The sequence below is a fragment of the Sorex fumeus genome, unplaced genomic scaffold, assembly GCF_029834395.1.
Source record: "Sorex fumeus unplaced genomic scaffold, SorFum_2.1 ptg000155l, whole genome shotgun sequence".
Classification (NCBI taxonomy): Eukaryota; Metazoa; Chordata; class Mammalia; order Eulipotyphla; family Soricidae; genus Sorex; species Sorex fumeus.
The window spans coordinates 1,547,351-1,561,499 of record NW_026606212.1 but is presented as its reverse complement, the minus strand read 5'-3'; the positions used below and the strand labels follow the sequence as shown (position 1 = coordinate 1,561,499).

The following is a 14,149-nucleotide window of genomic DNA, read 5'->3' as shown; positions in this document are numbered from 1 at the left end:
TCTTTCAGCTTTTTTCTGGCATCTTGGCAGCCTTGAGTGCTATGGTATCTCTAGAAATCCCGCAAGTTAACATCATGACAAAAATGGACCTGCTGAGTAAAAGAGCTAAAAAGGAAATTGAGAAGTAAATTCACTATAATTAAGGTCTCATTTGCTGTGCTGAACCTTTTTCGTTTCACTTCGATTGTCAGTCTACAAATTTAGTGTTTAGGATTCTTTCGTTCACCAGTCTCTCATGTTTAAAGGTTTCTAGATCCAGACATGTATTCTTTATTAGATGATTCTACAAGTAACTTCAGAAGCAAAAAATTCAAAAAATTGACTAACGCCATATGTGGGCTGGTAAGATTTTGTATTTTTCTAAATTTTGATGGTGGGGATGGTGGGCCTCCTGTACTGGGGGGCCTAGGGCCCACTCTGATTATTGGCCCACCAGGCTAGTAGTGGTCAGTGCTAGGGCCCAGAGGGCCGTACCAGCAGTATTGGTTGCTTCCTGGCTATACACAGCAATGCTCAGGATGTCATCTGGCGCCAAGGATCAAGCCCTGTGCTAATCCCTGGGCTGATGAGTTTTGCAAGTGTTTGGGGTTGTTGTGGGTTGTTTTTAAGGTTTGAGGGCCACACCCGGTGGTGCTCAGGGGCTGTTTCTCCCCTGTGCCTGGTGGACCATATGTGGTGCTGGTTGTTCAAACTGAGGTGTTTGGGGTGCAGGCCAGTTGTAACCGCTGTCGTAGCTCTTCCTCACCTCCCCCCGCACCTCCCTGGACCCATTTTTTCTTAATGGTCTTGTCACATGCTTACACACCTCCAAGCAGTGGCCACCATATGGACCGCAGAGACCAGCACATTTCTTTTTATACGGGAGCAGCATGTTGGGAGTGTTGGGCTGTCTGCTTCGAAGTTGGTATAGAAGTAGGGAGAGAGCTCAGTGGGCAGCACCACAAGCTTTGCACACAAGGGGCCCAGGGTTCATCTCCGGCACCATATTGTCGCCACCAGCGGTGTCTGGATGTTGCCTCCCCTCACCTCTGAAAAAAGTTGTCATTGGTTGTAGCAGAGAGGGCAGGAGGCCACACTGAGCAGTGGTCAGAGTTTATTCTTGGCTCTGCCTCCAGAAATCATTCCTGGTGTGCTCGGGGAGCATACGGGATGCGGGGGATCGAACCCGGGTGCATCCCTTGCCTACGTGCAAGGCAAGTGCCCAACTCAGTGTACTAGGTCTCCCGTCCCACAGCAGAGAAATTCTGCAATGTCTTTTTTTCCTGGCCACTTGGCACATCAGAATTGCCTGTACCCTTTTGAAATTTTCAGTGGTGCTTGAATGCAGATAAATTACTTTTAAAGAAGTCTCAGTTTCTGGTCGGGGCAGGAGCGATAGCACAGCAGGTAGGGCGTTTGCGTTGCATGGGTCCGAGCCGGGTTTGATTCCTAGCATCCCATAAGTCCCCTGAGAACCACCAGGAGTTATTCCTGAGTACATGAACCAGGAGTAAACCCTGTATATCACCAGGTATAACCCCAAAATAAAAAAAATAAGTCTTTAGTTAAGTAATGTTGTAATGTTACTAGTCTTCTAATAGGTCAGAGGTCATAAAAAAATTAATGCTGATTTGCTGTTGTTCTGTCTGCTCCTCCCTGCACAGGCATAGATGGTATTAATTAGACTACCAATGTTCACACTCAAGTGTCAGTTGAATGACCTTTCTGAAATCTCTAATTTGTACAATGATGACTACAGCATGGTCCGATTTTTGCCTTACGATCCGTCAGAGAAGAAAGCATGAACATTGTATTACAGCATATTGATTTTGCCATTCAGTACGGAGAAGACTTGGAATTCAAAGAACCCAAGGTAATTTCTGACGATTTAGATTTGCCGAGGGCTGGAGCGATAGCACAGCGGGTAGGGCGTTCGCCTTACAAGCGGCCAACATGGCCGACCCGAGTTCGATTCCTCCGCCCCTCTCGGAGAGCCCGGCAAGCTACCGAGAGTATTCGAATTGCCAGACACAGTAACAACAAAATCTCCGATGGAGACGTTACTGGGCCCGCTCGAGAAAATCGACGATCAACGGGAGGGCCTTTACCTTTTACCTTTTAGATTTGCCAGGGCCCGAGAACGGCGCAGAGGGAAAGACCATTCTCTGCCTCCCCTGGGCTGACGCTGGGTCAGTTCCCCGTTTCATGTCTGGTCCCTGAGCACAGAGCCAGGATTGCCCTGAACACCTCTGCCCTCCTGTTTGATCTAAGCAGCTCCTTGAGTTAAAGTCTCAGGGGCAGCAAGAACCTGGCCCGTTCTGGCTGATCTCTGGGTGTGGCTCAAGAACTCAAAACATAAAAAAAAAAATTAATAAATAAAAAGAGTAACCAAAACCCTGGTTGCGCATTTGCTGGCTTTTATGCTCCAGTACCTGATGATGCTTTGTGCCCCCTGTTCAGGGTGGTGCCCCACCCCCTGTGCTGTCTCGTTCGCCCCAATTTTGTTCATGTATATCTATTAGCACTACTACTGGGTATTATAGAGCATTGCCTGAACAGTAGGTAAATACATACTGGGTCTGCAGAGAAATCAGTGTATTTTCTGTTTTGTGTTTTATTTATATCAGGAACATGAAGATGAATCGTCTTCTATGTTGGATGAATATTTTCAAGAATGCCAGAACAAATGAAGAGTATGTTATGATGCAACTGGATGTGGGGATGGAGTGATAGCACAGTGGGTAGGGCATTTACCTTGCACGCGGCAGACCTGGGTTCGATTCCCAGCATCCCATATGGTCCACCAAGCACCGCTAGGAGTAATTCCTGAGTGAAGTGCCAGGAGTAACACCTGTGCCCTCCGGGTGTGACCCAAAAACCAAAAAAAAAAAAAAAAAGGCAAATGGATGCTTGTGAAGAGTAGCAATCACAATTTATTTAAATGAAAATATAACAGATAAAGTAAAAACAAAGAATAAAAATCATAAAATATACCGAGGCAAGATACTCATTGGTGGGAGGGTCTCCAGAGAGAGACACTGATGTGAGACCCTGGGCTTCTTCCAGTTGTAACCATGCTAGGTCCTCTGGGAACTGGTCCAATGTTGCCACAGCGGGTGGCTGTGCAGCTGGTACTGGAGAGATCATTGACGGCGATGTCCTTCGACACGGAGCCAAGTATGCTTTCAGAGCTGGAGCTAAAGAATCAATAAGAGAAAAGGTCACCCGAATGGCTCCTTCCATGGATTCTCCAAAGGTGACCCCAACAGGGAGCCCAGCAGGAAGGGGAGACCATGGGCCCACCTCACGGGGATTTCCTGTGGAAGCCTCCCCAGAATAGGCTCTCCAGCCTGTGACTCTCCTTTCCCACACCAGCGCCCAGGACACCTCTAGGTGGGCCTTTTCGCATTCCCCATTTACTTGTACATATACACACACCCCTTGGTTCTTACCCGTTTTCTTCTGGTGCTCTGAGTCTCTTTCTCTGCCATATGTGTAAGGCCAAGGCACTGAACGCGGTGCTCTTTGGGGAGTTGACAATCCTTGGCCAATCTCAACTTTCTGCTTAGATGGTGTCTGGCTCTGCTTGGTGCTGGCTGATTCCAGACTTTCTTCAGAGGAACTGGACCCAGAGGATATGTAGAAGATCTTCTTTCTCTCCTGTGGGCTGCTCTGCTGAGGGAGCGTCTCTCTCTCCTGTGGGCTGCTCTGCGGAGGGAGAACCACAAAGGCTCAGCTCCAGAAGCACTGCTTCCCCCCCCACCCCCCCTTCTGAGTTCCTCCCTGCTGGTGGACCTGCATCTACACAGGCCTCCCATAGGAATGAGATTGAAACAATCAAGTTTAGAAAAGTCTTGGCCAAAGAGCACCTCCTAGTGCCAACTCAGTGAGCAGTGACCAGGCTTTGGGGGCTAGATTTGATGACTCACCTGGTAGGAGAGGCTGCCCTCAAGATGATCTCACAACACACACACAGACACACGTACATACACAAATACACATACTCACACACACACCATCTCCAGTACACAGTCAAATTTACTCCCTCCGATAAACACGTTCACACACGGGTGTGCACACTCTTCCACACACACACAGCTTCTGCGCCATCACACTCAGGGAGGTGATGAAGACTGATCACGGTCATCAGTGCTGGGCTGCCCGGGCCAGTTCCTGCTGACCTGAACTAGCGGCTGTCTTCGTGAAGAATTCCGGGGAGTTCTCCAGTGAGTCCTCACCCAGTTTCTGAATCTTTTCAGTGTCCTACACTTGGGGGTTTTACAACCACGATTTCTTGGTAAACAGCAAAACATGTTTGCTGTCTATGCGTTTCCGCAGTGAACCAAGTAATGAGTATGGGGGCAGTTGGGGAGGCTGCAGAATGTCTGGTTGCATCACAAAGAGAGGTCGGTGATGTCATCGAGCGCATCACAGCGAGGACAGGTCAGCTGTGGCCCTGCAGCAGGGCTTGCTCTCTGTGCAGCCCCTCTGGGCTGCTGCTGCTCTCCCTCTTCCCCAAGTCCTGTCCACGTGGTGAACTCAAGGCCCTGGGGAGAGCAGGGAGCAGCCACTTGAAAGAATGTGCTGCTAAAATGTTATTTTCCTTTTTTTTTTAAAATGTGAGTGGACTGCTATTTATTCGGCCACTGATTAACTGATTGAATTGGGCATGAACTCCTCCTTACACTCTTTTTTTCATTTTTTATCATTGTCTTTATTGAATCACCGTGAGAGCAGTTACAAAGTTTCGGTTCTATGTCGGGTCTAAGTCTCAGTCATGCAATGAAACTCCGGTACCTTCACTAGTGCCCATTCTTCACTACCAAAATCCCCAATATACCCCCATCCCACACCCTCCCCCTACCTGTGGGGCAGATGATTTACACATTACTCTCTCTCTACTTTGATCACATTACTCTCTCTCTCTACTTTGATCACTTTGACCCAGCAATACCACTCCTGGGAATATATTCCAGAGAGGCAAAAATGTATAGTCGAAGTGACATCTGCACTTGTTTCTTCATTGCAGCACTCTTTACAATAGCCAGAAACTGGAAGAAACCTGAATGCCCAAGAACAGATGACTGGTTAAAGAAACTTTGGTACATCTACGCAATGGAGTACTATGTAGCTGTTAGAAAAGATGAAGTCATGAAATTTACATACAAGTGGTACAATATGGAAAGTGTCATGGTAAGCGAAATGAGTCAGAAAGGAAGGGATAGACATAGAAAGATTGCATTCATCTGGGGGATATAAAGTAACAAAATATGAGATTAATACCCAAGAATAGCTGAGATCAGCACCAGGAGCATAGAGGCCAGCCAGGTATTCTAGAGGAAACGGCAGTTCAGATAGAGAAGGGAGCACCAAATAAAGGGTGTTTGGAGGATCCTCCCAGGAGGGGAGATGCATGTCGAAAGTAGACTATGGACTGAACATGTTTGCCACTCAATGCCTCTTTTGCAGACCACAACACCCAAAAGGAGAGAGAGAACACGGGATTGCCCTGCCACAGAGGCGGGGGGGATGGGGGCATGGGGGTGGGGGGGTTATTATCCATGGTGGTGGAAAATGGGCACTGGTGAAGGGATGGGTATCTGATCATTGTATAATCGAAACCCAAGCACAAAAAATTGTAAATCTACAACTGTACCTCATGGTGTTTCACTAATAAAAAAAAAGATAGTAAAAAATTAAAAAAAAATTTAAATGGAAAAATTTAAAAAATTATATATTTTAAAAATGAAATTAAATTTAAGAAAAAAAAGGAAAATGGGAATTTGTGGGTGCTGGGCGGCCAGGGCTCTGGGGGAAGAGCAGAGAGTGTTTATTGTGCAATAACTTATTCGTTACCACCCTCATTTTTTAAAATTATTATTAGTATTATTATTATTTCTTTTTGCTTTTTGGGTCACACCCGGTGATGCCCAGGGGTTCCTCCTGGCTCTGCACTCAGGAATTACTCCTGGTGGTGTTTAGAGGACCATTGGGGTTGCTGTGAATCGAACCTTGCCGGCCACTTGCAAGGCAAATGCCCTGCCAGCTGTCATATCGCTCTAACCCCCAAATTTTTTTATTTTATAAAGTTTTTTACAATATTTGATTACATTCAATATTCAGACTCCAATCCCACCACCAGTACACCTTCTCACCACCATATTTCGGATAGTTCCATCCCGAACCTTAATCCCTGTCCCAAAGCAGAACTCAAAGAATCTATTCTCTTGTATTGCTTGATATGAAAAACTGCCAGGGCGCTGAAGTGATAGCACAGTGGGTAGGACGTTTGCCTTGCACGCGGCGAAACTGGGTTCGATTCCAAGCATCCTATATGGTCCCCTGAGCACCATTAGCCAGGGATAATTCCTGAGTGCAGAGCCAGGGGAAATTCCTGTGCATCGGCAGGTGTTACCCAAAAACAAACAACAACAAAAAAAAATCTCTGAAAATCCTATAAAAAAAGTATCCTTAGAGGAAAGAGTGTGTATTCTACTCAGGGGCCATTGAGCCCTTCTATAAGTGATCACTAACATGTTGTAAAAGGTTGAACCTTGTGTATATATATATATACATATATATATATATGGGGCTGGAGCGATAGCACAGCGGGTAGGGCGTTCGCCTTACAAGCGGCCAACATGGTCGACCCGAGTTCGATTCCTCAGCCCCTCTCGGAGAGCCCGGCAAGCTACCGAGAGTATTCGATATGCCAGACACAGTAACAACAAAGTCTCCAATGGAGACGTTACTGGGCCTGCTCGAGCAAATCGACGATCAACGGGAGGGCCTTTTCTTTCTTTCTTTCTTTCTATACATATATAAAGTATATATGTGTGTGTATGTAAAAAATATATATATATTTCCCTCTAAGATTGGTTGCCTGCTACTTTGAATCCTGTCAAACGGGGTACAGTATTTTTGGAGTATGAGCTCCCGCATTTTTTTGCTTTTGGGATCACATCCAGTGGTGCTCAGGGCTGACTCCTGGCTCTGTGCTCAGGGATCACTCCTGGCAGGCTTCCAGGATGGTCCAGGGATTGAAAGAGAGACAGCCTTGTGCGAGGGGAGTGTCCTGCTCTCTGGAATCTCCATGTCCCCACACCAGGGCCCCTTTAGTTCCACAGCCTTTGTTTTTGGATCATACCTGGCACTACACAGGGGATACTCCTGGCTTTGCACTAAGGAATCACTCCTGGCAGTGCTTGGGGACCATATGGGATGCTGGGGATGCTGGGAATCGAACCCGGGTCAGCTGAGTGCAAGGCAAACTCCCTGGCCGCTGTGCTACGCTCCAGACCCTATTTTCATTTGCAAAGAGAAATTGAATCCAGAAAGGTTGAGCATGCAGGGCCTTGCACACACCCAATCTGGCTTTGATCTCCAAATGATGTAGACCCCTCTAAATACCGCTGGCTGTGTCCCCAAAATCAAGGGCGGGGGAGAAATCTTCCCTTTCAGTCATACTTAGCGCACCTGATCGCAGTGAGGAGACCATCTCCCAGGGATAAGGACACTGGCCGGGAAGAGGCCGCTGGCCCGAGGTCAGTGTGGCCAAGGTAGGGCTGGATCTGCACTGCATGGTGTTCTGCCCAGTCCCGGGGATTAAGGCTTAGTTTGGGCCTCAGCAGACACTGACCAGGGGCTGTGGGGGCTTGTCTGGTGGTGTTGGGTCTGCCTGAAGCTCTGTCCCCTCCTGCCTCCCGGTCCACAGAGCACCTACTGTGCTACCATGGTCCAGCTCTGTGAAGCCCTCGGCCGTTCTGTCCAGGTGGTGAACTTAGACCCCGCGGCGGAGCATTTCAACTATGATGTGATGGCTGGTGAGTCCCGGGCGCAGCCTTCCCTCTCCTTGGGGGCCCTGAGGGAGTGAGTGCTGCCCCCTGCTTCTGGGGAGGCACAGAAGCTGAAAACTTCGTTCAGACTGATCCCTTGACTACTGCAATTTATTTGTTTTATTTTTTTTTCTTTTATTGATGGGTGGGGTGGGGTTTGGGCCACAGTCACCTATGTTCAGTACTTCTGGACCTGTGCTCAGGAATCACTCCTGGTCAGGCTGAGCAAGTATTTAAGGTGCCAAGGATTGAACCTGGGTTGTCCACAGACAAGACAAGGGCAGTACCCGCTGTTCTATTCCTCAGGCCCCTGTTTGGTGTCTTTTTGTTTTTGTTTCTTGTTTTTTCTTTCTAGCCCCTGTTCAATTTTTTTGGATACAGTCACAGTTGTAATAATTACTAGTGAATGTAAATATTTTGGAATGGGCACTTATTTCCTGTTTATTCTATGCAGACATCCGGGAACTGATCAATGTGGATGATGTGATGGAGGAAGGCTCCCTGCGCTTCGGTCCCAATGGAGGACTGGTTTTTTGCATGGAGAACTTTGCCAATAACTTTGAGTGTCTGGAGAACTGCCTTGGCCATGTCGAGGATGACTACATCCTTTTTGACTCTCCAGGTAGCTCAGTAATTAGATTGTCACCTTCCCTGGGTTGTGCAGTTCTGTCCTTGGTGGGAGAAAGTGAAATTAGCATCTCATTTACTTTTATCCCAGATTCTTGGACAGTGGACAGTCATCCCATGAGGGACTGTGGAATGTCTTTTTGTTTTCTTCTGTTTGGGGGCCACATCTAGAGGTGCTGTGGGCTGGAGCTGTTCCTAACTCCATTATCAGGAGGTTGCTCCCAGTCCTGCTTGGGGGACCAAAGCATGCTGGGAACTGAGCCAGGCTTTCTGTATGCAGAGCATATGCTCAGCCTGTTGTTTCTTGGGCCCCAGGTCATGCAGCTTTATTATTATTATTATTATTATCATTGTTATTATTATTTTGCTTTACGGGTCTCACCTGGCGATGCTCAGGAGTTACTCCTGGCTTTGCACTCAGGAATCACTCCTGGAAGTGCTCAGGGGACCATATGGGATGCTCAGAATCGAACCCGGGTCGGCTGCGTGCAAGGAAGATGCCCTACCTGCTGTGCTATCACTGCAGCTCTTGAAAGGTTTGCTTTAGAGCTAGAGAGACTGAAGGATGGGTAGGATGCTGCGGCAGACACAGGTTCAGTCCTTGGCACCATATATGGTTCCATGAGTACTAGTGGGTATGGGCCAAAACCAAGGTTTTTTTTGGTTTTTTTTTTTTTTTTTAGGACCATAGTACAGCAGCTAAAGCCCTTGCCTTACTTTATGCCAGCCCAAGTTTGGATCCCAGGTACCACATAGGATTCCCCAAGCACTGCCAGGAGTTATTCTTAGTACAGAGTCAGGAATCCTCCCAGAATACCAGTGGGTGTGGCCCAAACCTCCGCCCCTCAAAATAAGAGAATAAAAAATTGTTTTAAAATCTGTCATTGTCGGGGCTGGAGCGATGCGATAGCACAGCGGGTGGGGCGTTTGTCTTGCACGTGCCCGACCCAGGTTCGAATCCTGGCATCAAATATTGTCCCCTGAGCACCGCCAGGAGTGGTTCCTGAGTGCAGATGCAGGAGTAACCCCTGAGCATCTCCGGGTGTGACCCAACAAGCAAAATAATAATAATAATAATAAATAAATGAAATCCCTGTGGCTGTCCTCCCGCTGTTCATTGATTTGCATGAGCAGGCCCAGTAACTTCTCCATCGTGAGACTTGTTGTTACTGTGTTTGTCATATCAAATACGTCACAGGTAGCTTGACAGGCTTTGCCATGTGGTCAAGATCTTCTCGGTAGCTTGCCGGGCTCTCCAAGAGGGGCAGAGGAGTTGAACCCGGTTTGGCCGGGCCGGCTGCGTGCATCGAAAATGCCCTACCACTGAGCTATCACTCCAGCCCGTTTTAAACTCATTTTTAATAATTGTAGTGCAACCAGCCAACATGGCCGACTCGGGTTTGATTCCTCTGCCCCTCCTAGAGAGCCCGGCAAGCTACCGAAGAGTATCACCTGCACAACAGAGCCTGGCAAGCTCCTCGTGACATATTCGATATGCCAAATACAGGAACAATTGTCACAATGGAGAAGTTACTGGGCCTGCTCGAACAAATCGATGAACAGGAGGACAGTGATGATGATGATGACAGTATATTTTCTTTGTATGCCCCTTTTACATACCTGTGCACCCAGAGTTGTTTAAAAAATTGTTGGGGGGGCCAGGGGAGCGGGTGTAATAGAACAATGGGTTCGGCGTTTGCCTTGCATGCAGCTGATCCCGAACCCCTGCATCCCGTATGGTCCCCCGAGCACTGCCAGGAGTAATTCCTGAATTCAGTGCCAGAAGTAACCCCTGCACATCGCCAGGTGTGACCCAAAATGAAAAAAAAAATTATTGGGGGAGCAAGAGAGATACTACAGAGGGTAGGGCACTTGCCTTGAACACAGCTAAGGTGATCCCTGCTACCCTAGATGGTTACTGGGGCCTGTCAACAGTCATCCCTGAGCACAGAATCAGGAATAAGCCCTGAGCACAATCAGGTTGCCCCCCCCCCCAAAAAAAAAAACAAAAATTGAATATAGTTTAGGGGCTAGAGAGATAGTGGGCTGGGGACATGCTTTACATGTAGTGGGCCTTGCATGTAGTAGGCTTTGCATGTAGGACTCTGAGTAGCTTCGAGCCCTCCCAGAAGTTTCAGAGAGACCCTCAAGCATCCCCACGTGCGGCTTAAAACAAGAAAAATTGGATATATTACTTGTAGGGATTGACTTCCTTTTAAAAAATGGGGGGGAGGGACCTCGGGTGCCATATCTGATGATGCCCAGGGGTTACTCCTAGCTCCTGTGCTCAGGAATTACTCCTGGCTATGCTCAAGGGACCCTATGGGATCGAACCCAGGTTGGATGTGTGCAAGGCAAGTTCCCACCCTCTATGCGATCTCTCAAGCCCCCTAAAACAGTTTCTAGGAAAAGTTTTTTTTCCCCATAGTTGAGGGTTGAATGTATCTCATGTTTATAATAAGCTCTGTTCTTGTAGGTCAGATTGAGTTGCACACACACCTGCCCGTGATGAAACAGCTGGTTCAGCAGCTGGAACAGTGGGTGTTCCGAGTCTGTGGAGTGTTTCTCCTTGATTCTCAATTCACGGCGGAGTCGTTCAAGGTTTTTTAACTATACCTGTCCTTGATTTTTCAGTCTCCGGCACAAGCAGAGTACAAAAACCTTTAGTCATAATCGTTTAATTGTTACCAGTCCATGAACTATACCCAGGAGTGACTTAGAACTTATTGTTGTTAAATTAATATGCCAAGAAGATGGCTCCAGTGGCAGAGCACAGAGCTGGTGTGTTTCGAGGCCCTGAGTTTGCCCCTTGCGCACTGTTCAGTGTAGTTCTAGTGGTCCCCAACTATCAGCTGTCGCCTTCAGGAGTTGTCCTAGGGCAGTGTCAGAAGTAAGTCACAAGCACCACTGTGTGTGGCTCCAAAACTAGAAAAATAAAAAGCTGGATGCCTGAGAGATAGTACAGTGTGTAGAGCTCTTGCCTTGCATGTGTCCCACCTGGGTGTCATTCCTGCCATACTGCCACCGGCCCCCCGAGACCCTCCAGGAGTGATCCTTGACCACAAAGCTCAGAGTACTACTGGGAATTCCCCAAAACTGAAAGGGAGGGCGTTTGGTTCCGTCTCCAGCACCCATATGGTTCCCAAAGCTGGTCAGGAGTAACTCCTTAGTGCAGAAGCCGAAGTGACCCACTAGTTATATCAGGGGATTTTGTGACCCAGAAACGCAAAAGGAAATACCCATCAGGTGAGGTGGAGAGGGAGCATGAGAGAAGATAACGTTAAAGGGTCAGAACTAGTACAGCGCTTCCCAAAAATAAATAAATAAGTAAATTTTAAAAATGGGGGCTGGAGTGATAGTACAGCGGGTAGGGCCTTGCACACAGCCAATCCGGGTTCGATTCCTAGCATCCCTGAGCAGCACTAGGAGTAATTCCTGAGTGCAGAGCCAGGAGTAACCCCTGTGCATTGCTAGGTATTACCACCCCCCCCCCCAAAAAAATAGTAAAGGGCTTAAGGAGCTCGCCTTGATGTGGCCCACATGCTTTTAATCCCTGTCACTACATGTTTCCTCAGTGCTGAACTCAACGCCACCTACCTCCTGAACACTCTAAAATATTGTTGAGTGGAGAAGTGTGGTCACTGTAGATCGCGTTTCTCCTTCCCACCTCACCTTTAGAATCCTAAGGTCAGCTATTGGCCCAGCAGTCTTCTGTTAGGCCCAGCCTGGCAGTGCTCAGGTCTCACTACTGGCGCTGTGCTGAGGAATCACTTAGGTAGTGCTCTGGGAACCCTGTGGAGTGCTGGGCTAGAACCTGGGTTGACCAGGCGCAAGGCAAGCGCCTTAAAGCCTAGACTCTTGCTTGGGCCCCAATCTTAGCGTTTCTCCGATTTAGGTGGGTTTTGTTCCAGTGGGGATCAGAAACCTTTTATGTGGACACTGTTGGTGACAACTGATTCATTGTCCCTTTTCTGTGTCCTCTTTCAGTTTATTTCTGGCATCTTGGCAGCCTTGAATGCTATGGTATCTCTAGAAATCCCGCAAGTTAACATCATGACAAAAATGGACCTGCTGAGTAAAAGAGCTAAAAAGGAAATTTAGAAGTAAGTTCACTATAATTAACGTCACATTTGCAGTGCTGAACCTTTTTCGTTTCACTTCGATTGTCAGTCTACAAATTTAGTGTTTCGAATTCTTTGATTCACCAGTCTATCATTTTTGAAGGTTTCTCGATCCAGGCATGTATTCTTTATTAGATGATTCTACAAGCAATAGCACAGCGGGTAGGGCGTTCGCCTTACAGCAGCCAACATGGCCGACCCGAGTTCGATTCCTCGCCCCTCTCGGAGAGCCCGGCAAGCTACCGAGAGTATTCGATATGCCAGACACAGTAACAACAAAGTCTCCAATGGAGACGTTACTGGGCCCGCTCGAGCAAAAACCTACAAGCAACTTCAAAAGCAAAAAATTCAAAAAATTGACTAATGCCATATGTGGGCTGGTAAGACTTCGTATTTTTACAATTTTTGGTGGTTGGGGGGTGGGCCTCCTGTGCTGGGGGGCCAAGGGGCCACTCTGATTATTGGCCAACCGGGCTAGTAGTGGTTAGTGCTGGGGCCCAGAGGGCCATACCAGCAGTATTGGTTGCTTCCTGGCTGTACCCAACAATGCTCAGGATGCCATCTGGTGCCAAGAATGAAGCCCTGTGCTAATCCCTGGGCTGATGAGTTTTGCAAGTGTTTGGGGTTGTTGTGGGTTGTTTTTAAGGTTTGAGGGCCACACCCGGTGGTGCTCAAGGGCTGTTTCTCCCCTGTGCCTGGTGGACCATATGTGGTGTTGGGTGTTCAAACTGAGGTGTGTGGGGTGGGCCAGTTGTAACCCCTGTCGTAGCTCTTCATCACCTCCCCCCACAACCCCCTAGACCCATATTTTTCTTAATGGTCTTGTCACATGCTTACACACCCCCAGGCAGTGGCCACCTTATGGACGGCACAGACAGGCGCATTTCTTTTTATAGGGGAGCAGCATGTTGGGAGCAGTGGGCTGTCTGCTTCGAAGTTAGTATAGAAGTAGGGAGATAGCTCAGTGGGCAGCACCACTGGCTTTGCACACAAGGGGCCGAGGGTTAATCTCTGGCACCATATGGTCGCCACCAGCGTTGTCTGGATGTGGCCTCCCCTCACCTCTGAAAAAAGTTGTCATTGGTTGTAGCAGAGAGGGCAGGAGGCCACAAAGAGCAGTGGTCAGAGTTTATTCTTGGCTCTGCCTCCAGAAATCATTCCTGGTGGGCTCAGGGAGCATACGGGATGCGGGGGATCGAACCCGGGTGCATCCTTTGCCTATGTGCAAGGCAAGCGCCCACCTCAGTGTACGAGCTCTCCCGTCCCACAGCAGAGAAATTCTGCAATGTCTTTTTTTCCTGGCCACTTGGCACATGAAAATTGCCTGTACCCTTTTGAAATTTTCAGTGGTTGTTGAATGCAGATAAATTACTTTAAAAGAATTCTCAGTTTCTGGTCGGGGCTGGAGCGATAGCACAGCAGGTAGGACGTATGCGTGCATGCGTCCGACCCGGGTTTGATTCCTACCATCCATAGGTCCCCTGAGCATCACCAGGAGTTATTCCTGAGTACATGAACCAGGAGTAACCCCTGTGCATCACCAGGTGTAAAGTAAAGTAAAGTAAAGTAAAGTAAAGTAAAGTAAAG

General features: G+C 48.0%; 2 protein-coding genes across 2 annotated transcripts in view; both read left to right on the top strand.

The window, feature by feature from the left end:
• The window catches only part of LOC130016476 (GPN-loop GTPase 3-like), an 80,212-nt gene extending 77,453 nt beyond the window's left edge, over positions 1 to 2,759 (top strand). The window contains exon 8 of the mRNA XM_056107186.1: positions 2,607 to 2,759. Within this exon, the coding sequence (XP_055963161.1) occupies positions 2,607 to 2,669 (63 nt within the window). The 3' untranslated portion in view covers positions 2,670 to 2,759. The remainder of the gene's footprint in view (positions 1 to 2,606) is intronic.
• Positions 2,760 to 3,134: 375 nt separating this feature from the next.
• LOC130016475 (GPN-loop GTPase 3-like) lies at positions 3,135 to 12,542 on the top strand. The gene is made up of 6 exons (XM_056107185.1): positions 3,135 to 3,156; positions 4,239 to 4,276; positions 7,694 to 7,802; positions 8,269 to 8,436; positions 10,918 to 11,042; positions 12,429 to 12,542. The coding sequence occupies exons 1-6, from the start codon at positions 3,135 to 3,137 to the stop codon at positions 12,540 to 12,542; spliced, it is 576 nt and encodes a 191-aa protein (XP_055963160.1).
• Positions 12,543 to 14,149: the final 1,607 nt, after the last annotated feature.

Coding starts and splice junctions, on each gene's coding strand:
- LOC130016475 (XM_056107185.1), top strand. CDS start 3,135: ATGTCCTTCGACACGGAGCCAA. Junction 8,437..10,917: donor CATCCTTTTTGACTCTCCAG/GTAGCTCAGTAA, acceptor CTGTTCTTGTAG/GTCAGATTGAGTTGCACACA. Junction 11,043..12,428: donor TCACGGCGGAGTCGTTCAAG/GTTTTTTAACTA, acceptor GTCCTCTTTCAG/TTTATTTCTGGCATCTTGGC.